The sequence below is a fragment of the Kogia breviceps genome, chromosome 4 (assembly GCF_026419965.1).
Source record: "Kogia breviceps isolate mKogBre1 chromosome 4, mKogBre1 haplotype 1, whole genome shotgun sequence".
Classification (NCBI taxonomy): Eukaryota; Metazoa; Chordata; class Mammalia; order Artiodactyla; family Physeteridae; genus Kogia; species Kogia breviceps.
Genome location: NC_081313.1, coordinates 104902880 through 104927976, shown reverse-complemented (window position 1 = coordinate 104927976; position 25097 = coordinate 104902880). Strand labels below are relative to the sequence as shown.

At 45.0% G+C, this 25097-nt stretch overlaps 2 protein-coding genes across 2 annotated transcripts in view; one reads left to right on the top strand and one right to left on the bottom strand.

The window, feature by feature from the left end:
* The window catches only part of MARCHF3 (membrane associated ring-CH-type finger 3), a 152806-nt gene that overhangs the window by 110283 nt on the left and 17426 nt on the right, over positions 1-25097 (top strand). Inside the window, exons 2-3 of the mRNA XM_059061592.2 lie at positions 3897-4140; positions 7255-7459. Coding sequence (XP_058917575.1) covers positions 3953-4140; positions 7255-7459 — 393 coding nt within the window. The 5' untranslated portion in view covers positions 3897-3952. The remainder of the gene's footprint in view (positions 1-3896; positions 4141-7254; positions 7460-25097) is intronic.
* LMNB1 (lamin B1) overlaps positions 14846-25097 on the bottom strand; it is a 116031-nt gene continuing 105779 nt past the window's right edge. The window contains exon 11 of the mRNA XM_067031509.1: positions 14846-14919. Coding sequence (XP_066887610.1) covers positions 14893-14919 — 27 coding nt within the window. The 3' untranslated portion in view covers positions 14846-14892. The remainder of the gene's footprint in view (positions 14920-25097) is intronic.

Below are 25097 nucleotides of genomic sequence, written 5' to 3'. Positions count from 1 at the left end.
GCTTCCTTTTCTATTTGTCTCCCTCTTGTCCACCTATTCCCAGTCCTCCCACTCAGTGCAGCTGAATTTGGCCAATGCGAAATCATGCTTTAGTCTCAGCCTGAGGAATTATATAAGGTGTCAAGCCTGGCCAACAAAGAACTCCTCCCATCGAGTGTAATTTGAGGTTTCAAGTTTATATGGACACCACTCCCTCCCAGCATCATGGGTTTTGTCCTGAGAAATCCCAGAGAGCAGCACTCTTGGGTGGACTTCCTAGGAGTGGTATTGATAAGAAAGCGGTCAAATGGCACTTGAAATTTTGCGGAAAGATCAGTGGAAGACCAGTGCTAGGCTACAAACCCACAGCTCAGCTCTTTCTAGCATCCACGGCAACAGCCTGCTGTTTTCCCAGGTGGCTCTGAAAGAGACAGGGAAATGCAGTGGGCCATTTGTCACTGCCTGAGGTGCAACATATGCATGCCAATTGGTGCCCACAGCCTGCAAGGCCCACTCCTGCCCCACACCTTGATCTCAGCCCCTGGGCTTCTTCTTTTTTTTTTCTTTCCAGTCACACCACGCAGCATGTGGGATCTTAGTTCCCTGACCAGAGATCGAACCTGTGCCCCCTGCACTGGAAGCACGGAGTCTTAACCACTGAACCACCAGGGAAGTGCCCCTGGGCTTCATTTGACTGAGGTTGGGGAGGTGTGCTTCCTTCTCTCCTCCTCCACCTGATTTGATTCCCTCCCTGGGGCTGGAACCAGCTCAGTGCTTCCCACCAGGATCGAGATGCCCATCCTCTGTGTAGTCCCTCCCACCCCACTTTCAATTCAAGACATGGTCTTTGAGGAGTGTGCGGACTCACCCTGGCGTGCAGGACTTAGTTTCTCAGGGTTATTCTGGTGTGTGCTGGTCAGTGGATGTGGTGGCATGTTCTTCAATGAGTGCTGGACTCGAGTATCATTTCAATCCTAAGTTGGGTTCAGGGTTCTGCAGAGATGGCATGAGGGAAAGAGCCAGGGCTTGCTTGCAGAAGAAGGCAAGGTAGAGGAGCCTTTCATTCCTTTATGCCCAACTCAGTGCCTGGCACTCTCTGTGAATGGAATAAACTGATCAGATGGTGGGTAATATCCCTTTCACCTTTGAGAAGACAAGTAAAATGAAGAATATCATCCAGAAGTGAAACTACAGTTTTAAGGAAACTCTACTTCCAGAACTGCTTTCAGGGCATTTTATTGCAGATTTAGGTCAGACATTTAGAACTACTTCTTTTGGTGAGGACTTAATCTAGTCTAGTTACAAGTGAATGAACTTGGGAACCTTGTGTGTCTGAGTGGCATTCCCCTCGCTAAGGGCAGCCTCACCGTTGACCAGCCTGGCCTCCTTTTCTCACTCTGCATCCCTTCTCTGCCTCCTTCCAGCTCCGTGGAGTGGAGGGAGGGAATGCTTGGCCCTCTGAGCTGGAGTTAATGCAAAACCCAAAAATAGACTCTCAGACTGCACCCAGACATAATGATTCCGTGCGGCAAGAAGTTCACTGTGTCTGCTTTTCCTGCCAACACACCCCTGGCTCTTAATCTGTGGCTGCCTTGTGAAGCAAGAGAGCTGTGCCAGGAAGTTACACTTTGTGACTGCGAGGCATTATGAGAATTTAAAATCATGTCAATGGGGATTTATAAGGGCAGGCCAGGGGAGAGGGGTTAGACATAGATTTCGAAGCCGACCTTTGAACATATTTTTGTTCTGTGGCCCCAGCTACAAATCAACTCTACCCTGCCAACCCTGCCCAAAATTAAAAAGTTTACTGTGGTTATTCAAGTGGTGGGGTTTTGAGTGATTTTTATTTTCTTTGTGCCGTTCTGTACTTTCTGTAACGTATATTCTTGTTTCTGCAATGTGGGGGGAAAAAAAGCAACAAATCCTATTTAACAAGGAAAAGTATACTAGTTAATCATCTCATTGTGTTTCTTGAATGCTTGGTACCTGGAGGTTGAGAAGCCCACCGGAGTCGTGACAATGACATGGAAGGGGCAACCCTGCCTCTGCCCCACATCAGGCCTAAGACCAGGGCTGGTGTCCACAGCCCTTGCCCCATTGCCAGGTTCCAAAGGGCTCCTGGAAGAGGCCAGACCGCAGACCCTGAGAGGACTAGAGGCAGCCTAGGAGAACAGGAAAGGGAGCCAGCCAGACACCTCCGCAGGAAGGAGGGGATTCCGTTCCCATCCAATGGTCAGGCCTGTGGGATATGTGCTTGTCAGCAGGGACAGTGTCAGCTCAAGTTCATCTGGAAACACTGCATTCTCCTCCTGAGAACGTCCAGTTGATGCACATTGTTCTGGAAGTTGGGCAGATCCTATTTTTCCAAACCTGTAAGTGTGGAGTAAAATGTAACAAATATCTGGGAGAAAATAACCCTTTGAGAAATTCCAAACATGCTCTTAGGGTTGGGAAGCAAATTTATTTAGACTTGGGGCCTTGACCACCCAGACTGGTTATTGACGGGAACTCAGTCTATCCATCAAGCCTGCCACTGTCCACTGAGTCCAGGCTGTCCCAGGCTCAGGAGCTCGAGGTGAGCAGACTGGGCAGAGATGGTCCGTATGGACCATGAAACTGTGTCCTCTCACCTTTAGACATAAAGAATTCCTCCTGCAAGTTTCTCTTAAGTCCTCTATTTCTTACACATCACATGCAGCTCTATTATTGGATGCAGCGGGGTTCCTTACTCCACTGGATCTGAATGCTTTGAACCTGAGGTCAAGTTCAAGCCCACAGCACACAGATTGGGAACAGAATTTCTTGCACTCTATGTGGTAGACTATGTGTCAGCGAGGTGAGGCCCTTATTAAGAATGGATTATTCTTGGGCTTCCCTGGTGGCGTAGTGGTTGAGAATCCGCCTGCCGATGCAGGGGATACGGGTTCGTGCCCCGGTCCGGGAAGATCCCACATGCCGCGGAGCGGCTGGGCCCGTGAGCCATGGCCACTGGGCCTGCGCGTCCGGAGCCTGTGCTCCACAACGGGAGAGGCCACAACAGTGAGAGGCCCGCGTACCACAAAAAAAAAACCAAAAAAAGAACAAAAAAAAGAATGGATTATTCTTAATTGGTGGTAGAGATCTCATTCATCAGTTTCTTGCATTTGTCTATGTGTTCCCCTATGATTAGGCAGTGTCCCTGGATTTTAAGTGGTACACAAAAAAACAAAAACTTAGTACTAATGTATTTATTGTAATGTCCTTTACAAATATATATAACAAGCTCATCAAACTTATCATTTCATGAATAACTTTAAGACAAGGCTAAAATAGGTTAACTTTTTAAAGGAAAGTAATTTTCAAGACACATTGAGCAGATATTGTGTTATGGAACACAGACATGGGAAAAGTCAGAAAGGTGGTGTATTATTATTATTATTTTTAAATTTTGGCTGTGCTGGGTCTTAGTTGCAGCATGCAGGATCTAGTTCCCCGACCAGGTATCAAACCCAGGCCCTGTGCATTGGAAGCGTGGAGTCTTAACCCCTGGACCACCAGGGAAGTCCCCCCCCAAACGGTTTTAATAATGGTTCTAGTAACTCTGAGAGAGTGTTAACAAAGACTTACTGCTTCTCTGGCCCAGAATGGGAGAAGTGCTTATCTTCGCTTCAGATCTGGCTGCAGGGCCATCGTGCCCTCCCCTCTCTGATCCTCGATGGTTACGGACACCGACATGCTCACTGTCCTGTTCATAACCATATCCACTGTTTCTTGTGGGCTGAGTGTGCGCACGCGTTTTAAATGGTAGCAAGATAATGTACCACGTCTAGGCCAACCCCGTTATTTCTATTAAATAATGACATGATGATGGTGGCCTGTAATTGTCCATTTTCTATTAACCACCCTGACCAAGTAAACTGTTTTCTGATCTCTCTTAGATGGAAATCCTGTATGAATGTGGAAGCCATTAGCAGAGTAATTGCTGTCCGTTACCATGACAACCAGCCGCTGCAGTCACCTGCCCGAAGTGCTGCCAGACTGCACGAGTTCAGCTGCACCCGTGGTGAAGACCGTGGAGGACTGTGGCAGCCTAGTGAATGGGCAGCCGCAGTATGTCATGCAAGTTTCAGCCAAGGACGGGCAGCTGCTGTCAACAGTAGTGCGGACCCTTGCCACCCAGAGGTAGTACCACAGTTAACATCAATGACTCGGTTATCAATCCGGAGGGCTGTCAGATGGAAAATGCTAAAGGGAATGTAATTAGTGCTCAGGTCTTTGTGTCAGGTGAGAGGAGGTACTGGGAGGAAAAAAAAAAAAAACAACTACACATGTTCTGTCACTGCCGTTTCTATAGCAATGGGGCAAAAAGATAAAACTCACGTTGTGGACTTTTCCGCTTAAAGTCACACTTGCAGAGACCCAGGCAGGGGAGGATCCCACAAGGCACAGGGTTGCTTGCTTAACATTTGTTCTGTTGACCTTACTACAGTAATTACATTCCCGTTGTCTCCAGGTGCTAACAGAGGTAGCCCTTTATTAGAATAGAATGAAGGAGGCACCTGGTTTCAGATGACTGAGCCAAAGTGATTGGATATGTGGGCCAAACTTTTTTTTTTTTAACATCTTTATTGGAGTATAACTGTTTTACAATAGTGTGTTAGTTTTTTCCTTTACAACAAAGTGAATCAGTTATACGTATACATATGTTCCCATATTTCTTCCCTCTTGCGTCTCCCTCCCTCCCACCCTCCCTATCCCACCCCTCTAGGTGGTCACAAAGCACAGAGGTGATCTCCCTGTGCTATGCGGCAGCTTCCCACTAGCTATCTAATTTACCGGGCCAAACTTTTGAAATGACATTCTGATGTGCATGCTAATCAGCATGCCGTGATGAGGGCTGTCCACAGCTACTTCCTGGGGGAGTCTCCTCTGGCACATCCCCACATGGGGGCCTCTTCTGCCGCTTCCTCCTTCGTTCTCCCTGCATGCCAGCCACTATCCTTCATACACACTCTGCCCCGTGAAGTATCATTGTCTCCTCCAAGTGATAAACCGGAGCCGGAATGAGGGCTCTGAGCAGCCCGGAGACGGCTTATCCAGGCTGGCACTTTGTCCCTGGAGGTCTCCTCTGGTGCTCTTGCTGCCCACTGGCAGGTTGAGAGCCACAGGCTGCCTGGCCACTAGGTACTCCTTGGCTTCTCCATTAGTTTCAGAATGGGTAAGTGGGATTGTGACTTACGACTGTAAAATACTGGACTTGCCCATTGGTGCTTCCAGTGCTGACACTTCTGGCCCTGAAACTTTGGGTCAGTCACTCAGACCGCGACTGCTTACCTTGGTCTGAGCAATTCAGCCAACGCCTCCGGTGCAGATACAGGCCCACCTACGTGCCCCTGCAGCAGGACTCCTAGTGACACCACAACATTCTCTGTCCGCCCCCCCAACCCTAGCCCCGGACGTGGTGGCCACCAGACATGGACTCATACACCGCCACGTGTTGTAAACATTTTCCACGTGCCATCTACTTTCAATCCTTGTGGCTATTGCCAAGGGAAGAAATAGGAAGAAAAAATATATACATTTTTCCACCTCTGGGAAAACTTGTAACAATCGGTTAGGTAGAACTCAGTATACGATGAGGCAGTGAGCACAACTGAGTGAACTGAGACAGATAGTTATCTGTCTGCATAAGCCTCCATCACCGTTGAGCCATCAATCACCTCATTTGATCAGGAAGAACAGTCTGCAGAGCTGAAACGACTGAGACCTGTGAGCCAATGTGCGTGTATGTGTGTGTTCTCCTAGCACGTAGAAATGTAAACCAGAGCTTTTACAGTTTTACACGCATTTGGCTCAGTGTGAATGACGGAGGCCACTAATAATGAGAGAAAAATGTCCACTCTTTAAACTTTCTTTTCCCACCCCTGAGTATGAGGGGGTCTTTTGGCAAGTGGGAAGGAGATACTTTCATCTTTTAATCCCCTTTTAGCCTTCACTCATTCCCAGGATCATCCCCAGAAAAGCCTTTCCACAAAGATGGAGTCAAAGAGAGTTGTGGGCATAAGCCTGGAACACTGTCATCTTTGGGGGACAGGAAGAGGCAGGAGAGGGTGAGTAAAGAGTCTGGTCCTTGGGTTGTCACATACAATGATGACATTTTAAAATCTAATACCCAGTAAGGACCTCTAGCAATACAAGAAGACATTAATCAGAGAGGGATAGTCCTCCAGTATCCATTGAGAAGTGAGGCCATCTTGGTTTGAGCCTTCCATTGGCCTCTGACTTATGTGATTAGGTCCATGTTTTTTATTTTCCCCCGACCTGAGTTTTTCTACAAGTGAAAATATTTACCATTAACTAGGCACTTACCACATGCAGGTCCCCCTTCTAAGCCTGTAATCTGGACTATCTTTTCTCATCCTCACAGTTGCCAAATGAGGAAGGCACCATGCTTTGTGCCCATTTTACAGATGAGGAAACTAAAGTCCAGAGAGATGATGTAACTCACCCAAAGTCAGCCAGCTCGTGAGCAGCAGAGCTGGGGTTCAAGCCCAGGCAGCTGTACTCCAGAGCCTGCCTCACAAACCACTACCCTGTGTGTCCTCATAGAATGTGCAGGGGTGGTGTTTCCAAGTTAAAGGCCAAGCTCTGGACTGAGGCCACCTTGGTAGCACATACCATTACTCACTTTCAGCTTACTGTCCTCAGTGTCCCAAAGTGCATCCTGCGAAAGCTCCAAGGACCACCAAGCTGCCACAGCGTCGTGCTCTGGCTCAGACTGCAGTTCTGTGTGGCAGCTTCAGGGTTGGTGGCCAGTCTGTTTCTCTCCTCTCACTCTCCCATCCCACTGAAAGAAGAAAGGAAAGGAACCTCTGGGCATTCAAAAGTGTTCCAGCCTGGTTCAAAAGATGCAGTTTGTCTAGAAACTACAACTGGTGTCGTTTCAAAACAATTTCTTAATAGCTAGGGATGATTTTTATTTTTTGATTGGTAGTTTGCCTGAACTACACCAATGTCTAAGGTAAAATGAACACATTGCTCCTTTTCACTCACTTGTGGCCCTGGGCCCACCTGCTCTGGTATTGGTCACCCCCTATTTCTTTGTATTGACAGAAGTAGACGCCCAAGGACCCCAGCTCCTACTGCTGAGTGCCAGTGTAGATCTCGAGTTGTAAACCAGGTGTCTGTTCTGAGCAGCTGCCTTGGGGGAGGGTTCGAAGGACACAGAGCCAGAGGACCACGGCATGGAGGTGGTTTCCAGCCTGTTACCAGCAGGTGCCCCTTCTTCTCTTGCAGCCCCTTCAATGACCGGCCGATGTGCAGGATCTGCCACGAGGGCAGCAGCCAAGAGGACTTGCTCTCTCCATGTGAATGTACAGGGACCCTGGGGACAATTCATCGGAGCTGCCTGGAGCACTGGCTGTCATCCTCAAACACCAGCTACTGTGAACTCTGCCACTTCAGGTTTGCAGTCGAGCGCAAACCCAGGCCGCTAGTGGAGGTCAGTAATTGGGGCACATCTTGAAAACTTAACTCTAATGAGCAAATGATGTCTGCTTTTATGCCCAGATCACAAACCCTGTGCAGCTTCACTGAAGCACAGTAATAGCTCTGTGTGTGTGTGTGTGTGAGAGAGAGAGAGAGACAGACAGACACACACACAGAGCCAGCACTCAGGAGCCAACAGTGGAAAGGTGACCTCCACGAGGTGGAGACGAGAGAGTGGGAGAAATCAGTGTGAGGAGAAGGGATGTTTAGAGACTTGATCTCCATTTCCCATTCCTGTGACGTGGAGCAAACAGATCAAACACTGTTCTCTTTGCACACCATCTGCTCACCTTGAAGCAGCAGATAAATGGGCATTTGGGTCGCCTAGTCTGAGAAGTCTTTGTGAAAAAAAATAGCTGCATTGTATAATGCATAGAGACCTAGACTTCTGGGTTTGAATAGTTCTATGACCTTAGGTAAGTGACTTCACCTACTGGAATTACTATGAGGGTTAAATGAGTTAATATTTATTATACACTTATAATACCAGGTACATATTCAAGTGTTTGAATAAGTCTCAGTCTCTCCTAGGAAATTACATGCAAGCTTTTTTCAGCTAATAACCTGAATCTCTTCTCTTAAAAGTGATGTTGTCAACTCAGCCATTAAAATGTCAGGACATTCCTCTTCCTATTTTAGGGGCCATATGATGCTTCTTTAGACCCAGGGTCTGGTCTTGTATTAACTGGGGGAATTGGAAAACATTATTAGATTATTTTTGCCTTCTCTGCTACCCCCAACTTCTAGTCAATCAAAACTTGGATATTGGCAACAGTAAATATTCTAACACATTATGAAGCATAGCTAGTTGAAAGGGACCAACACCTTGTGCCTATAATCCAGCCAGTCTGATAACCAGGCTGACCCAGTGGAACTCTGACATTAAACTAGAGCTACAAATCAGGAAGCCCTTCCTGGAGGCTATTTAAAGTGGTGTATTAGAGCGCTGGCTCTAGACTCTAGGGAGCTCTGCTTAAACGTTCTTTTGGTTTTGACCTTGAAAATTGAATCAGGACCTGTAACTGGGGCCTGTTTTAACTGTGACTTGCTTGCCAAACGACACAAAATTTATCTGACTTGCCCCAATAAACACTATGCTTCTCTTTAAGATTCTGGATCAAGTGACCTCTTAATTTAGGCATCTTGCTGCTTGACCTCCACTTCCAGAAATTCGTTCCTGTAGAGTGCTGTGAGGGATTTGGCCCAATGCCGCATTCATTGGGATTTGCATTTCAGAACTTCTCTACAGAGGGGGAAATATAACTAAATAATAAACAAAGGAGGTGAAGACTTCCAAGCCCAGTGGCAAACGTTAAAAAGAAGCCTATTTCTCCTTTCCAGAAAAATTTTGGAACCTTCCCAGGTTGATACTGCAGCTTCTTCCAGGGAAGCCGACTTCCCAGAGTAAGGAAACCCTGCTTTGAATGGGCTGCATCCAGTGGTCTTTTTTTTACTGGTCTTTCCCCAGTAAAGAAGACTTTTGCTTGGTAAAAACCCCAGTGTGTGTATGCATAATACAATAGATAACAAAGGAGGGGGTGTATGTGCGTGCGTGTCATATAACACACATGTGTGAACCCTTTCAGTCTCAGAGAGGGACACGTACCCCAACCCAGAGGTTTCTTCAGAGCTGCTGATGTCAGGCTATAGACAGACTCCAGCATCTTAGGCAACTGTCATTAAACAAGGAAACGAGGCAAATGACCTTGAGAATGTGTGAGGTGCTCTGCAAGATTTAGGGCCTCGCCTACAAAAACTTCACCCAAACGGTCACTGGTGGTGAAATTTTCATTGCACAAATGGAATGTGACATTTTTCAGAGTTAATGATGATTGAACAAGTTGAAAGTGAAAGGCAGACCTTCTCAAGCCGGGGAGGCTGGCCATTTGATCATCCCATGGCGAAATGAACTTGCTGTTTGACCACAAGCAATAAAAAGAAGTCGTCTTTGGTTCTCAGCTGGAGGACAAATGAGAACCAGATGCAGGCAGATTTTTAAACAAATGACATTACTAATTGACTTTTATCCTCTTACCAAAGGGCGGGTTTATTCACAGTGAGCATTGCTTCTCAATATGTTTACCTCTAGATGAACATGAATCTTTTTAGTAAATCAGCAAAACCTGCCTATTTGGGTTAATCATTAGGAGTATTGTTACTTTATTTCTCACTTTCATTCTTAATTGCTTTAATCATTACTTTATTTACCAGTTGGATCTGCCTTCTCATTAAAGCAAGAAAATTCCATAACATTTCATTTCAAAATCAATGGGATAATAACAACTCCATTGCTAGAGGAAGTGGTTGAAAAAGTCATTTATAAATTTTATTTGTCAGCATCCAGACGTTACATCAGTCGGAACTGTTGTAACACCTCAGACTCCCATTCTTTAGTAAACTCTCAGTCCTTCATTCACCGTAAGCCTTCGTCTTCCTCAGTATTCCTCTTGGGAAGACACTTCCCCTTCCATCCTTTCCTACACTCTCTGCAGCCAGCAGTTGGATGTTCATTTTTAACATATCAGGAACCCAGAACCATCTTCTACACAGGCTGCTACATAAAGTCTTTCCTCCCTTTCCCTGCAAAAGGGCGAGTTTCTACTCAAAATGGCCAAATCAATAGGCTGGTTACTAGTAGCATCTCCAAATAGGGCATCACCTCCCCACTTACCACTGACCATCTGGGTGGCATGGCTGTTTCTCTGAGCTGCAGTGTGAAGGGTGAGCTACAGACTCTCTGTGATCTCTTTGGCCTCTATAAGCCTCAAATTCTTGGGCAAAAAAAATACATTCTACACTTAAAATGAGTACATTGTATGGTAAGTAAATTATACTTCAGTAACCTACCTACCTACCCACCTACATGGTGAAACTAAATCTTTTAGTCTTTTAAGTTCATTGCCAGTTTTATACCCTAAATATTTTCTTGGTGCTAAGTAAGCAAGCATAACAAGAGTTAGTTTCAACCCAAGAGAGCTACATTGCGATCATCTGGTTTATTCAATTGTGGATGAATTTCCTCTACTGTCCAGCTAAGGTAAATCTCTTAAGATCTGTGCCTACTTGGGCAAAGCTTGGAAGGAAAGCATTCGAACCGTCCATAACAAAAAGGAAGAGCAGATATAACCCACATACATATCATACCTACACAGCCAGCACTTCTCTCATGAAAGCTACATATTTTTTGTTGATGATGGAAAATGTACCCAGTGGCGATTTGTCAGATGAATTAGCTCCAAAATATTGACCTGGTATTGGCAGTAAATAGACATCCACTAACCATAAAAGGATTCACAGAATAACCAGCCTGGGTAGTTTTATGGTCTCCTCCCTGCTCATTTGCAGTTTTCCTCATTTCTCTCTGTAAGTTGAACTCTAATACCATTCTTTTATAAGGGTGAAATACAGCAAACCAATTAAAATATCACAGTTTGTTCCCAAAAATGTGTGCCTTGACTTCAGCCTGTTGCCATGATTGCATATCTGATTGAGCAGTTTGCCAAGGAAGCCCAAGTTGCTATGTGCAAGTAGCGTGCTTGCAACATCAGCTTCTAGTGATGGGAATATCTGCCAGTGGGCTTTCCTAAGACGTGTATCAGTAACACCCACCCTTGCCCGGGAAACTCATGAAGTAATAGGTCAGCTCAACAAAGTCGTGATTAAAGTGAAACAGCCAGGAAATGGTGGAAATCTGCAGGAAAGGCTTCCTAGGATCTGATCTTCCTCCAATCAGGGAGACATGGTGATTTTTCACAGGCGTGATTAGGTTTCCATATTCCTATTTCCTTTACCCAACCCCAGCTGACTGATAAGAATTGTATGAACAATTTAAAAGCTGTTCCCTGTGAGTCAGAGGTTGAGCTAAATTGAAACAGACTGTTTTCACGCATATCAGTTACTCAGAATAATGGGATATAAAGGGAGCTGAGGATTAAGGATTTTTTTCAAACTTTTTATTTATAATTTTTTTTTAAGTCACTGGAGGAAAATGGCTTTAAAGTGTGCACTGGATTCACTGTCATCTCCAGCTATACAACAAGGGAGCAGAGTTGAACTGCTGTGAAGAAATGCCTTTGTACCTTGGCGCTTCACTATTTAATAGATTTGAGACTTCACTGAAACCCTCCTACTGTGTTTCTGTCAGACTTAGGTGAGGAAGTTGCTCGCTTCGTTGTAGTGGGTTTGGTTTGGTCTTGATTTCCTTTTAATATTTATTTATTTTATTTTATTTTTGGCTGCGTCAGGTCTTAGTCGCGGCACGCGGGATCTTCATTGCGGCACACGGTCTTCTCTCTAGTTGTGGCGCACGGTTTTCTCTCTAGTTGTGACATGTCGGTTTTCTCTTTCGTTGTGGCCCACGGGCTCCAGAGGGTGTGGGCTCTGTAGTTTGCAGCACTCAGGCTCTCTAGTTGAGGCGTGCTGGCTTAGCTGCCCCATGGCATGTGGGATCTTAGTTCCCCGACAAGGGATCGAACCCACGTCCCCTGCCTTGGAAGGCAGATTCTTTACCACTGGACCACCAGGGAAGTCCCTGGTTTTGATTTTTAATGTATTCTTGTAAGTAAAAATGTGAGCTTTGTGTTTCAGAGGATTCATTTTCATCAGCAAACCGTTGTAGCATTGGGAGAATTAGGGAATGACACCAGAGGGGATATAAACTGATTGAGAAAGCTTCCCAGGCATGAGGACCACCTACTTCCTCCAAGGAAGGCAGGCAGGCTCCCCTCTTCATTCCAACCCGCGAGCAAAGGGCAGGCCAGTGAGAAAGGTGGCTGGACCATAATCACAGCATGTGATAGGCAATCAAGATGCCTCTGTTCGTTGAATAAACGGATGAATGGAGAACCTTCCCTCCCCCAGCTGCAAACCGCGTATCGTATTTGGAGCCTGTGGTTGTAAATCAAAGAAAATGACCCTTTGCCCTTACAATTCAGGACAGACACAGTTGGGCAAGGGCTTATATAACACAAACTAGCACCACTGCTTTGAGCCACACAACAAATGTGATGATTCTCACAAACCCTGGCTCCCATTCGGTCATCAGGCCTCCATCAGGTTTTCAAGAATGACGGGTGGCAGGAGCCCTGTACCACTGGTAGCCAGTGGGGAGAAAACGTGTGCTTCAGAGCTTGGCAGGGAGATGCTGGCCCGAGTCAGAGGAGGGTTTTGGGGGATGGGAAGGATCAGGCCGTTCGGAAAGATTCAGGCCCAGCTGGCGTTTGTCAAGCTTTTCTGGATCCAAACTCTGGGAAAGCAAAGGCTTCACCATAGTATTGCGGGGGAAACGATCGTCTTACCCATTTGGTAGATGAAGACACAGGTTTCCGGCGGTTACGTGAGGTCAGGATCCCAGTGAGGAGGAAAGAAGGTCTCAGGAGCCGCGCTCAGGCCTCACTCTCTCCTCCTGTGTTCTGGAGGGACGAACGGAAGAGAAGCACCACGGCAGCATTTGCGCAGTGGGACGGGGGAGGGATTTACCGGAACCCACCAGGAGTTTCCACTTCTCACCTTCCCGTGCGCTGAGCACAGGTCCTCAGCTCCCCTGGGGCTGATCAGGCCCCTCCTCTATGGCTCCGTCTCCCAGAGGCAGCGCTTCCACCCGCTCCAGGCCAGGCTAAGGCCTCCCAAGGCAGAGTCAGGACTCATAGCATGAAGGACAAAGGAAAGATTATGTACCAGAAAGGGGAGCGTGTGGAGGGACTTTGTGTCTGTCTTCCGGACAACACAGCAAAGATCCACTGAGTGACATCTGTGCCAGTCACTTTTCCTATAGCAGGGCTTAACATCCTGGCTGTGGCTGCTGTTCTAGAACCATGAGACAGCCAGCTGGCTGCCCACCACCTCAGTGAGAACCTGAACAAGTCATTTCTCCTCTGAATGCATCAGCTTCCTCACCAGTGAAACAGAGCAGAACTAGCCAACTGGCGACCTCATTCACGCACACAGGTGTGCTTTATTGAATTAACCCTTTTTTTTAGTGTGAATGCCTTCAGGTGGGACATGCATGCGCTTTCCAGTTCCCCCTGGCCTTGCCTTTTGCTTACACCCACCCAGCCCTCTTCACCCTCTTGCATTATGTGCCTACTATTTACATTTGAGATTCCAGAATTGGGTGATGTCTTTCAAAGAGTTTAAAAGAGTTCGCTAATGCTATGTGATTTCTGTCTACCAACATCTTTCTTCCGGGGTAATACAGACTGAACTTAATGATCTACCTCCTATTGTCCCCACATTATTAGTGAGCCGAAATGGCTGGTTCAACATCATGCGTTAAATGAACCACTAAGACACAGGGTACTAGCACCAACAGTGGTGAGAAGTACGTTGCACTGCAGCATCCCTTAGGGTTGGCCAAGCACTTCCTTGACCTCTGATAAAGTTGCTGAGCAAGCCACCAGCCTCCCCATCCTTGGTCCAGCAGCTGAGATGACCTGACTGATGACCGAAGTCCAGCAATCCTACATCCTGCAGTTGTTCAGTCTTGGATTTTTCTCTTGGTTCTGGTGATTAATTTGGCAGTTACTTTGTTAATTAAATCTTAGTTACAAAGAAGCTGTTTTAAGGTACCTAATAAATTTGCAGCTTGCTTCATTAAAAATCACTTCATTAGGGCTTCCCTGGTGGCGCAGTGGTTGAGAATCCGCCTGCCGATGCAGGAGACACGGGTTCGTGCCCTGGTCCGGGAAGATCCCACATGCCGCGGAGCAACTAAGCCCGTGAGCCATGGCCGCTGAGCCTGTGCGTCCGGAGCCTGTGCTCCGCAACGGGAGAGGCCACAACAGTGAGAGGCCCGCATACCGCAAAAAAAAAAAAAAAAAAAAAAAAATCACTTCATTAAAAAAGTAAGCCAACTGAAGTGTTCACATGGCCATGCCAGATAGAAGGGAGCTAACTGCCTGGTGCCTGGGTTTTCAGCCCATCCACTGCTGGGAAAGGACCAATTTGGGGGCGGGGAGGGGGATCCTGTTCCATGCACTGAAAGAATTACATGACCAATTCTAGTATTTTAAATTGTATTGATACTTACAGTAAGCTTGGGTTGAAATACAAATTAGAATTCATGTTTTCAAGAGGACCTTTCTTGGTCCTAGTAGCTGCCCTCAACCCCTCGCCATCTGAGGGTTTCCTGCAGCAAGGCACAAAGATGCAAAACACCAAGAATTGTTTCACACACCTTTTTATTTTAATTATTCTGTGCTTTAACACATACAGACGAGGGCAAAGAACTATATATAAACAGGTTTGTATCTACCACCTAGAATTAACAAATGTCACCATTTTGTGAGTGACATACCTTTCAAAGAACAGCCTCTTGAGGGGGCAGGGAGAAAACGTCTAGAGTCGTCACTAATTCATCCTCAGGTAGTCTCAAAGACAGGAGAAAATTCAGCCAGGTTTCCCTGAAGCACACATCTGGGCCAAGAACAAGAATTAAACAGAATGAAAGAGATAATCCTGAAAGATTCCAGCCCCTTTGAGCTACCTCCAAATGTAAGAACAAATAGTACAGGTAGTGCTGGCCACCAAGGGGTCCGCTTCTTGGAAAGGCAGACAATTCGAAGTTACTATATGGGAGTTCGGGGGGCAGCGGGTGGAGGGGAAAGTGTCCCTGGGCAGCTGGCGGGAGAGCTTTGTAAAGGCGAGTGTGATCCAGGAGCAGTGAAATGTCACTGAATGACTACCTCCAGTAATCATCTCTCTCCTGAGTGCTGCCGAAATAACGAGGCACAATTAGCTCACAGGAGCTGCCCTGTGCAGGTAGAAGGCACCAGGTTGAACTGAAGTGGGACATAAATTGCATAAGCCCTGGTGCAGATTTCAGTTGCAGAGTTACCAAATATGCATGAAACTCCCCGCTGAGGGCTTCTGCCTGCCCTCCTCTTGGCCTTTTCAGTTTTAAGTGCCAACACCTGACACTTTTAACTCCAGAGAAAGAATACACATTTTTAAACACATAATGGTGTGAAATATTGTGAGCAGTACGTGATTATGGTTAAATGCTGCCTAATGGGCAATTATATTCGAATGAGCCAAGTGGAGAAGTATCCTCAGTTAGGTGGTGGGAGCTCAGTGGTCATTTATTCACTGAATAACAACCTGCTTTGCCCATTTATGCTAAGATCTTCATTTTCTAGCACAGGCACAGATCTCGACATGACACTCCAATCCAGGGGCATTCATTAATTTCGCTGTGACTCCATCTATTTTTGTCCTTAAGATGTTCACACCCCAGAGTTTTCTCTTCTTAAATTATTTAACCATTTCCTAGGCAGAGGGGAAATATTATATGCTATACACTTTATATAGTCATCTTATTTCAATGTCTCGGGTATCCCTAGAATGGATATTATCCCATTTTGTAGATAAGGAAGCTGAGATTCTGAAATGTTGTCACCCTTCAGAGATCTTAAAGACTTTCAGCCACAGGGCTAGTAAACAAAGAAGGCAGAAGAAGAATGCAGGTTCCTCTGGCTCCAGAGTCCATGCACTTGCCACCATACCTGGCTTCTTCCTTCCTGACTCAAGACTACTTTCTTTCACTTGCTTATTGACACACACAGGTGCAAGCACACACAGAAGCGAGGGCTTCTTTACCAACAGCCAGCCTTTCTAAGGGACTACATGTCCCTTAAAAAGGGGAAAATGGGGCTTCCCTGGTGGCACAGTGGTTGAGAATCCGCCTGCTGATGCAGGGGACACGGGTTCATGCCCCGGTCCGGGAAGATCCCACATGCCGCGGAGCGGCTGGGCCCGTGAGCCATGGCCGCTGAGCCTGTGCGTCCGGAGCCTGTGCTCTGCAATGGGAGAGGCCACAACAGTGAGAGGCCCGCATACCACAAAAAAAAAAAAAAAAAAAGGGGGGGGAAATGCAAAAAGTGATGATTAAAGCCCTGATTTCCTCTTGACGTTCGCTTCGTCTGTGAAATCCAGAGCTGTTAGCAGGGAGGGAAGGATGCAGAACAGAGAGAATTTTTAAGGCAGTGTACACCACCGCAGTGGTGGCTACCTGTCATTATACATGTGTCCAAACCCATAGAATGTACACCGGGAGTGAACCCTAATGTAAACTGTGGACTTGGGGTGATGATGACGTGTCAATCTAGGTCCATCGATTGTAACAAGCGTACCAGTCTTGGGGGGAGGATGTTGATAATGGGGGAGGCTGTACATGTGGGGAGGCACTGGGTATATTGGGCCTCTCTGTACTTTCCACTCAGTTTTGCTGTGAATCTAAAACTACTTCTAAGAAATGAAGTGCATTAAAACAACACAACCACAATGAGCTGTGCCAGACTGTGCGCTGGGACAGTGGAATGGCAGTTCTTCTCTGTGCTCCTGATACCCTGGTCTCAGGGAAACAAAGCTCTTAGGTGCACCACCCTGTTAGAAGCCAGAAAACTCATTCTTCATTTCCAAGGGACTTTACACACCCTGTCTTTTTCCCTTTACATCTAGTTACTCTTTCTCTGCACTTGCATCTTCATTTCCGTGAGTCATTATGTCACCCATTTCTTCTGAGATCTCTCCTAAGAGAGAGATGTTATTAGAAAGACTGATGAACTCAAAATGTTTGAGCCTTTTCCCTCCTTTCAGAAACAGGTTGTGAAGGTTAATCGCTCATAATATGGTTGTACACACACGCGAGGTAAATTTCTTTAAAGACTGTCATCTACATAACTCAGATTGGTGACACTGGTCTTGCAGCTCATGAAGGAGAACCCTGGTTTTTCTCTTGAATTATGTATGTAATTGCCTCGGTTCTTCACTTCCCTTTCTTGACAGGTGCCGCAGATTTGGGGAAAGATAAGAAAGACCCTGTCAGGTCTTGTCGCTTTGCTTTCCTCCTCCACATTGTTCACTAAACTTACATTCCTGTGCGGTGCCTCATGGCTGCCTGACTTCATTCGTGAAGAGACAGGGACCTCGTGAGATTGTCTGGGATAAAACTGTTTCTTTGCCATCCATTATTACAGAGCTAGAGGGATAGGTTTATGCTGTGATGGATACATGAGAGCAAAGTTATGTTTGTGTGTGTCTAACATGAAAGAGAAAAAAAAGTCTTTTGAAGCTTTTAGTTTAGAATACTGAAAAGCAGACCTGATTCTTTGGTGTGCCACCTATTAAAATGTGTAAAACATCTATTTGTGAAGACTGAGGTCAGATTAAAAGAAGAAAATGAAATATTTTCTACTCATTATTTTATCATCACTTCACCTCCAGCGATCCTATTAGAGACAGAAAGTTGGAATAAATGGTGAAGTTCAAATCTTTTAGGGCTCTGAGGGAAAATGGCTAGTGTAGTATACGTGAAATGCTGCTGGCAGGTAGGAACAGCAGGAAAGTTGTAAAATAGAGTTTATAGGCATTAAGGACATATCTGCGTAGAATCAATAAAAGCAGAAATCAGCAGATGAAGAGAAAACATTCACCATCCTAGAAAATTATGCAGCCCCTCCTAACACTTTGCTTACTTCCAAAGGCTAGATCTTTGCATTATAGCTGGCAGATGGAAGACAAGGCCTGAGAGATGAAAGTAAGAAAAAGGCTCTAATATTTTGCTAAACACTGGCTCATCTGCTTAAAAGCTATGAGTTTAATGTTGAAACCCAGAAGTCATTCGTTCATCAAAATATACACATTTTCGGCTGCTTGTAAGATGTACCTGACAGATGCATATGTCTGAAGAATGACCCTGTTGGATGAAGCTATGGCAAGGAGGAAAGAAATATCTACAAAACAGGGTTCATTTAAGAGGCGGGGGGGTGGTCTGTAGGGAAATCTACAAGACACTTCAAGTCACTTTTACCAAGGCAGTTTTTCGGCCTCAGATTTTTTTTTTTTTTTTTTTTTTTTTTTTTCGATACGCGGGCCTCTCACTGTTGTGGCCTCTCCCGTTGCGGAGCACAGGCTCCGGACGCGCAGGCTCAGTGGCCATGGCTCACGGGCCCAGCTGCTCCGCGGCATGTGGGATCTTCCCGTACCGGGGCACAAACCCGTGTCCCCTGCATTGGCAGGCGGATTCTCAACCACTGCGCCACCAGGGAAGCCCTCAGCCTCAGATTTTTAAAACACGTTTATTCAGATACAATTCATTTACCACATAGTTCACGGATTTGAAGCATACAATTCAGTGACATTCAGTGTATTCACAGAGTTCAGTAACCATCACCACAGTCAATTTTTTTTTAATAAAAATTTTTTTTTTAATTTGTCTACAGAAATTTCACACCTAGGTATATACTTACAGAAATGCATACCTATGTTCACCATGAAACATGTACAGCAATGTTCAGAGCAACACTACCTATACTTGCCAAAAACTGTATAAAATTCATGTGTCCATCTCTAGCATACAGGGCTGGAACCAGAGTGAGGTAAGTGAAGCACTCACCTCAAGAGCAAAATTTAAATGGTGCCCAAAAATCTAATACTCAAGATAAATAGTATCTTAATGCAATGGCTTTTTTCAATCAAAAGTAATGCAAAAACTCCATGATGAACAAAATATCAAATTTTTAAATAAAAGCAGGATCAGTATTACTGATTTTTCCTCAGGCTCCAGGATGGCTTGGCACAGAAATGACAGTAGAATGGAAAAATAAATTATGCTATACACAATGAGAATAAATGAACTACAACTACAACAATAGCATAGATGAATCTCACAGGTATAATGTTAAGCAAAACAAGCCAGACACTAAAGTGTATGCACTGGTGACTCAAAAGCAGGCAATGTTCTTGTTCAAAAGTAGGTGAGGGCTTCCCTGGTGGCGCAGTGGTTGAGAGTCCGCCTTCCGATACAGGGGACACGGGTTCGTGCCCCGGTCCGAGAAGATCCCACATGCCGCGGAGCGGCTGGGCCTGTGAGCCATGGCAGCTGAGCCTGCGCTCTGCAACGGGAGAGGCCACAACAGTGAGAGGCCCGTGTACCGCCGAAAAAAAAAAAAAAAAAAGGAAAAAGTAGGTGAAACTAATCTAGGATATTAAAAATCAGGATAGTGATTTCTCTTGGAAGGGGGCATGGTAGGGGGAGGAGGGTTCTGTAAGTCTAGGAATATTCTATTTCTTGATCTGTATGTTCCATGGGTTTTAAACTTTGGGAGAATCCATCAACCAGCTTATTTATGATTTGTATACTTTTTATATGTGCTAAAAAAATTTTAGGCGTTGTCTTACTCTAGACCTAGAGATTATCATACTAAGTAAAGTAAGTCAAAGACAAATATCATATGATATCACGTATGTGTGAAGTCTTAAAAAATGATACAAATGAACTTATTTACAAAACAGAAGCAGACTCACAGACATAGAAAACAAACTTAGGGTTACCAAAGGGTAAAGGGGGGAGAGATAAATTAGGAGTTTGAGATTAATTTATACAAACTACTATATTTGGGATTAACAGATACATACTATTACAGATAAAATCGATAAACAACGAGGACCACCTGTGTAGCACAGGGAACTGTATTCAATATCTTATAATAACTGATAATGGAAAAGAATCTGAAAAAGAATATAGATATACATATATGTGTATATATATTTATATACACACTCATATATATATATATATATGTATAACTGAATCACTTTGCTGTACACCTGAAACATTATAAATCACCTACAATCCAATTTATTTTTTTATGGCTGCGTTGGGTCTTCGCAAATGCGCGGGCCCTCTCTAGTTGCAGCGAGCGGGGGGCCAGTCCTCTGTGCAGTGCGCGGGCCTCTCACCGCGGTGGCCTCTCCCGCTAAGGAGCACGGGCTCCAGGCACGCGGGCCCAGCAGCAGCCCTGGCCCGCGGGCTCCAAAGCGCAGGCCCAGCAGCTGCGGCACACAGGCCTAGCTGCTCCACGGCCCGTGGGATCCTCCCAGACCAGGGCTCAAACCCGCGGCCCCTGCCTTGGCAGGAGGCTTCTTAACCACTGCACCACCAGGGAAGTATCTATAATTCAATTTTTAAAATGTGTAGGAAAAAGAAAAGTATTATAAAAATAAAAAATAAAATTGAAAAAAGAATTCCCCTACTTAGAAATGACAATATATACCAGCGACTTCAAGATGAGATGAGCCCCCGGAGGAGACCACAGTCAATTTTAGAACATTTTCATCACCCTAAAAAGAAACATCACACACTTCAGCCTTCACTCTCCAGTCCTCACATCCCCCCCCTCCCCCCTCCCCCCCTCCCCCCAGCCCAATGCAACCAAGAATCTATTTTATATCTCTATGATTTGCCTATTCTGGACATTTCCTGTAAATGGAACCCTGCAGTGTGTGGTCCTGTGTGACTAGTTTCCTTCACGTAGCATAAGGTTTGCAAGGTTCAGTGTCAGATTTTATAGAAAACGTATCCTAACCTTCCTTGCTATCATTTTTATTCGACTCCTTCTCAACATCCTATTTACCTTAATATACTACCATTTACTGAGTCCTTACCCTGTGCCACTGTTCTAGGCACTTTCGTGTTCTACTATTTGTATTTACTTGTATTTACTTGTATTTGTATTTATTTGTATTTGTATCTACTATTTGTATTTCTCCATTTTAGAAAGGAGAAAACTAGCACAGGGGTGTGGATGGTTTACTTCCCTTTTAAAGTTTTGTCTTTTCCCTATCACAATTTATGTGATGAAACCCTGTTCGCTTTTGTTACTCTTTTATTGTGTGGAAATCATCTGTGCATTGATTTTTTTATGGGGTCTGAAGTTTTGCCATCTTTGTCCAGTAAAAGTCCTTTTTTTCTTTAAGCCCTTTAATTTAATTTGGCTGCTTTCATGATTCTGCTGCCCTACAACTGCACAATTAATTTTTAAAATATTATAGTTGGTGCCCTAGGTTGATTTTTTTCTTAAACCAGGGTCTAAGGAGAGATTATGGATTCTCAGAAGGCAGTCAACTCCTACTGTCCGTATTCTTATGTCCATCAAAGCTCAGAGAGTTGGATTAGACCAAAGAGTGTCTTAAGACAGTTTAGGAAGATACCCTGGAACAGTGCTTCTTCTCCGCAGATATGTTTGAGAATCAGATCAAAGCTTGAACTCTCTCCCCTGAAATGCACAGACACCCAGTGTTCAAATAAAGTCACAAAGGTTTTCTGAAGCCCTACGCCCAGGGTCAAAGACCCCTGACCTAGAAGGATAGTTATATAAGCTGCAAGGGAACATGTAGATTTTCCAAAAGTGTCTCTTGCACCCTTAAAATGTTTTAAGCATGAAAGGTAAGGGAAACTTATCAACCCTTCACTGTAAATTCCTTCTTCTGTGAGGAGGCCACATTATAATTCTGGGGTGCCACAACAGGGGATATGATTTGCTAGTCTTGGTGGGAGGGCTGCTGATTCAGTTCTGCACATATACAGGACTGGGCTAGTTATTAACTTGGGTTCTTCCATGGTTGGCTTGGTTCTGCCATGAGGGCACATGTCTCAGGATCGCTCAAGCTAAAAATGCATGTGTGTCTCCCGATTGGAGTCGAGCTTTCCCACAGGCAGCGGCTGTGTTCATCCAGCCAGTCTCCTGCTTGCCCGTCTGTAAATGCCAGTCCCTGACATCATGACCCCTGTCATGGAGCCATTGCCTCTACCCATTAAGAATGTCTTCCCTAAAGGCACCTCTGGGAGATTTGTAGCAAAATGGTCTACAAACATTGAACATAATCAAAAGAAGTAATGCCAGCAAAATGAAAACCATCACCCTCCCCTCACATGACACCGCAGCGTATTTTTACCTGGTGGTCTGATATTCCGGGCCCCATACCTAATGGAGGGTATCTGAAGAGTCCAGGGGAGCAGTAAAAACAGGTGGCTGGGGGAGCCTGGACAGAGAGGGGGAGACTCTTTCACCTGGATGTGAGGAGGCTAAGGAAGGGCATGTCTGAAATCTTACAAATCATGAACAACTTAGATAACGTGAGCATGACGTTCGTAGCACGATCCAAATTACATGAATGCTGGTGGGCTCCCCTTGAAATTTGAGGGCAGGAGTGTCAAACAAAAATAAAGAGTTTCTGCCAAATACTGCAACTCATGAACTTAATCCACTGCCTCCGGTGGAGCCTTGAGAGATTCCAGATCCATTTGTTGCTAAGATGTGCCTAACGTCAGCAAGGTCAGTCAGACAGGCCCTAAATATTTGGGGAACTTTTTTGGCAGCAAAACATTGGACTGTAAGCACGTGAACGTAAAAGTTCCTCTGTTCTCACAGCCGTCCATTGAGCAGAAAGTTCTTCTTTTCACAGTATTCCCATCCTTGCTGACTTTGGGAATATATGGCCCTGGTGAGAATGTCTCTTCTATCCTGTATTTTACGCGTGCATCATATTTCATTGAAATCCCTCCACCACACTCTGCTTGGATAACTTTCATACTCACATTCTCACTACAGCTGAGGGACACAGATTTTTTAACGTGGTCCTATTTTGAGGACCTGGTTGTGAATTTGATTTCTCCCTCTCTATTCCTTTAAATATCCCCAATTCTTAAAATAGGGATGTATTATCCTTATTCATGTTATTCATCATATTCTCATCGTCTGTACAGTGTTCCAACTGGGGTTCTTACTTGGTACCCTGTCCTGGCATCTTTTACCCCATGATCCTGTCTTTCTGCTGGAAGTAATTATTCAAAGCTCCAGAAACCTGGGCTCCAACCACAGACCAGCAGAAAGGGTGTTAGATGCCAGCAGCTTTACCAGCTGGAGGGCCAGGGGCCCCATAAGAGCCAAAAGGAAGCAGAGCTCCAGGGACTGGGAGCTGCTGTATGTGTCCTGTTTATAGTAGACTACACGGTATGATTTCATTGGCTCCCAGAGTAATCATTTTTATTGTTGGCACTATGTGTTTTATTGATTAATTTCTTCTGCAAATTTCTGTTTTCTTTCTCTTCATCCTCTCTTGGTTGTTTATCTCATCTTCTTATGTTTCCGGCTTTACATGGATCACATATGCCACATAATTATGCAGTACCTTCTCATATTTTGTTTTTGTTTTAAGATTTTGGGGGGGCTTCCCTGGTGGCGCAGTGGTTGGGAGTCCGCCTGCCGATGCAGGGGATACGGGTTCGTGCTCCGGTCTGGGAAGATCCCACATGCCGCAGAGCAGCTGGGCCCGTGAGCCATGGCCGCTGAGCCTGCGCGTCCAGAATCTGTGCTCCGCAACGGGAGAGGCCACAGCAGTGAGAGGCACGCGTACCGCAAAAAAAAAAAAAAAAAAAAAAAAGATTTTTTTGATGTGGACCATTTTTAAAGTCTTTATTGAATTTGTTACAATACTGCTTCTGTTTTATGTTTTGGTTTTTTGGCCGCGAGGCATGTGGGATCTTAGCTCCCCTGACCAGAGATGGAACCTGCACCCCCTGCATTGGAAGGCGAAGTCTTAACCACTGGACCGCCAGGGAAGGCCCACTTCTCATATTTTGGATAAGCAATCTCCATTTGGCTGTGATCACACAGTGATGATCTAAACTAATTAGAGCCAAATGATTCACATTTTACTTATATCTGAAATTGCAAGTGAATATATAAAATTATTTTGCCGTCTAATCCTGCTATGCTGCTAATCTTATCCTTGGAAAATTTCAAACCATCGGTGTGAGTGTGCGTAGCATTTGTTTAAATAATGCTGAAGCCAAATTATAATGTTCCAGACACAAATGTAACACTTATGGAGCACTGTAGTCCATTAACTGGCTTACCGGCCTGAGGACTCCAGGGAGCGTCACAGATATCTAGGGTGTCCTTGAATATGAATGTACACTTCAGCCAAATCACAGCTGTGAAGGCGCAGAGCAACTGCTAAGCATGTGTCTGTGACAGAAATTACTTTACTGGATTTGATCAGAAGAGTTGGGGAAGTGATTTTATATATATATGTATACATTTCAGTTAAACCCATCTGATTTCTACTCAAAGCAATCCCCAGGTTAAGAAGGATTTGTGTATTTCTTCGGCTAGTATTTATCAAGTGCAAACTAAATGTTTTAGGAAATGGGGATATAACTGTGAATAGGCCAGAAGAACGCTGTGTACTAATAGAGTTTACCTGCTAGGAAGAAAGACAGAATAAGCAAGCAAATAAATAAAAAGATTATCTGTGATGGTGATACAAGTTATAAAGGAAGAAACAAGCTCTTGTGGTAAAGGATGACCGGAGAGAGAGAAGGTAGGGGTTTGTGAAGTCCTCTCCGAAGAGGCGACGTGTGAACCCATGACCCATGAGAAGGAACCAGATGTGGGAAGAGTAGCAGGCAGAAGCAACAGCCACTGCAAAGGCTCTGAGCCAGGCCAGTTTGGTATTTCTGAAACAGGAAAAAACACTGCAAAGGAGCACTGTTTGAGGGGTCAAAGGAGCTAGATTTGAAGGTGCTTCAGCTTTTCTGTCGTGGACTCCTTGGCAGTCTGTTGAAGCCTACGGATGGATCTCTTCTCATAATCATGTTTTTCATTACATAAGACAAAAATACATAGGAATGCAAAGAAGACCAATTACATTATAATACAGCTATCAAAATATTTAAAAGACAAATCTGTGACATAAAATATAATTGCTGCTTTAACACGTTTTGTGGCAGATCTAATAACTAACTATGA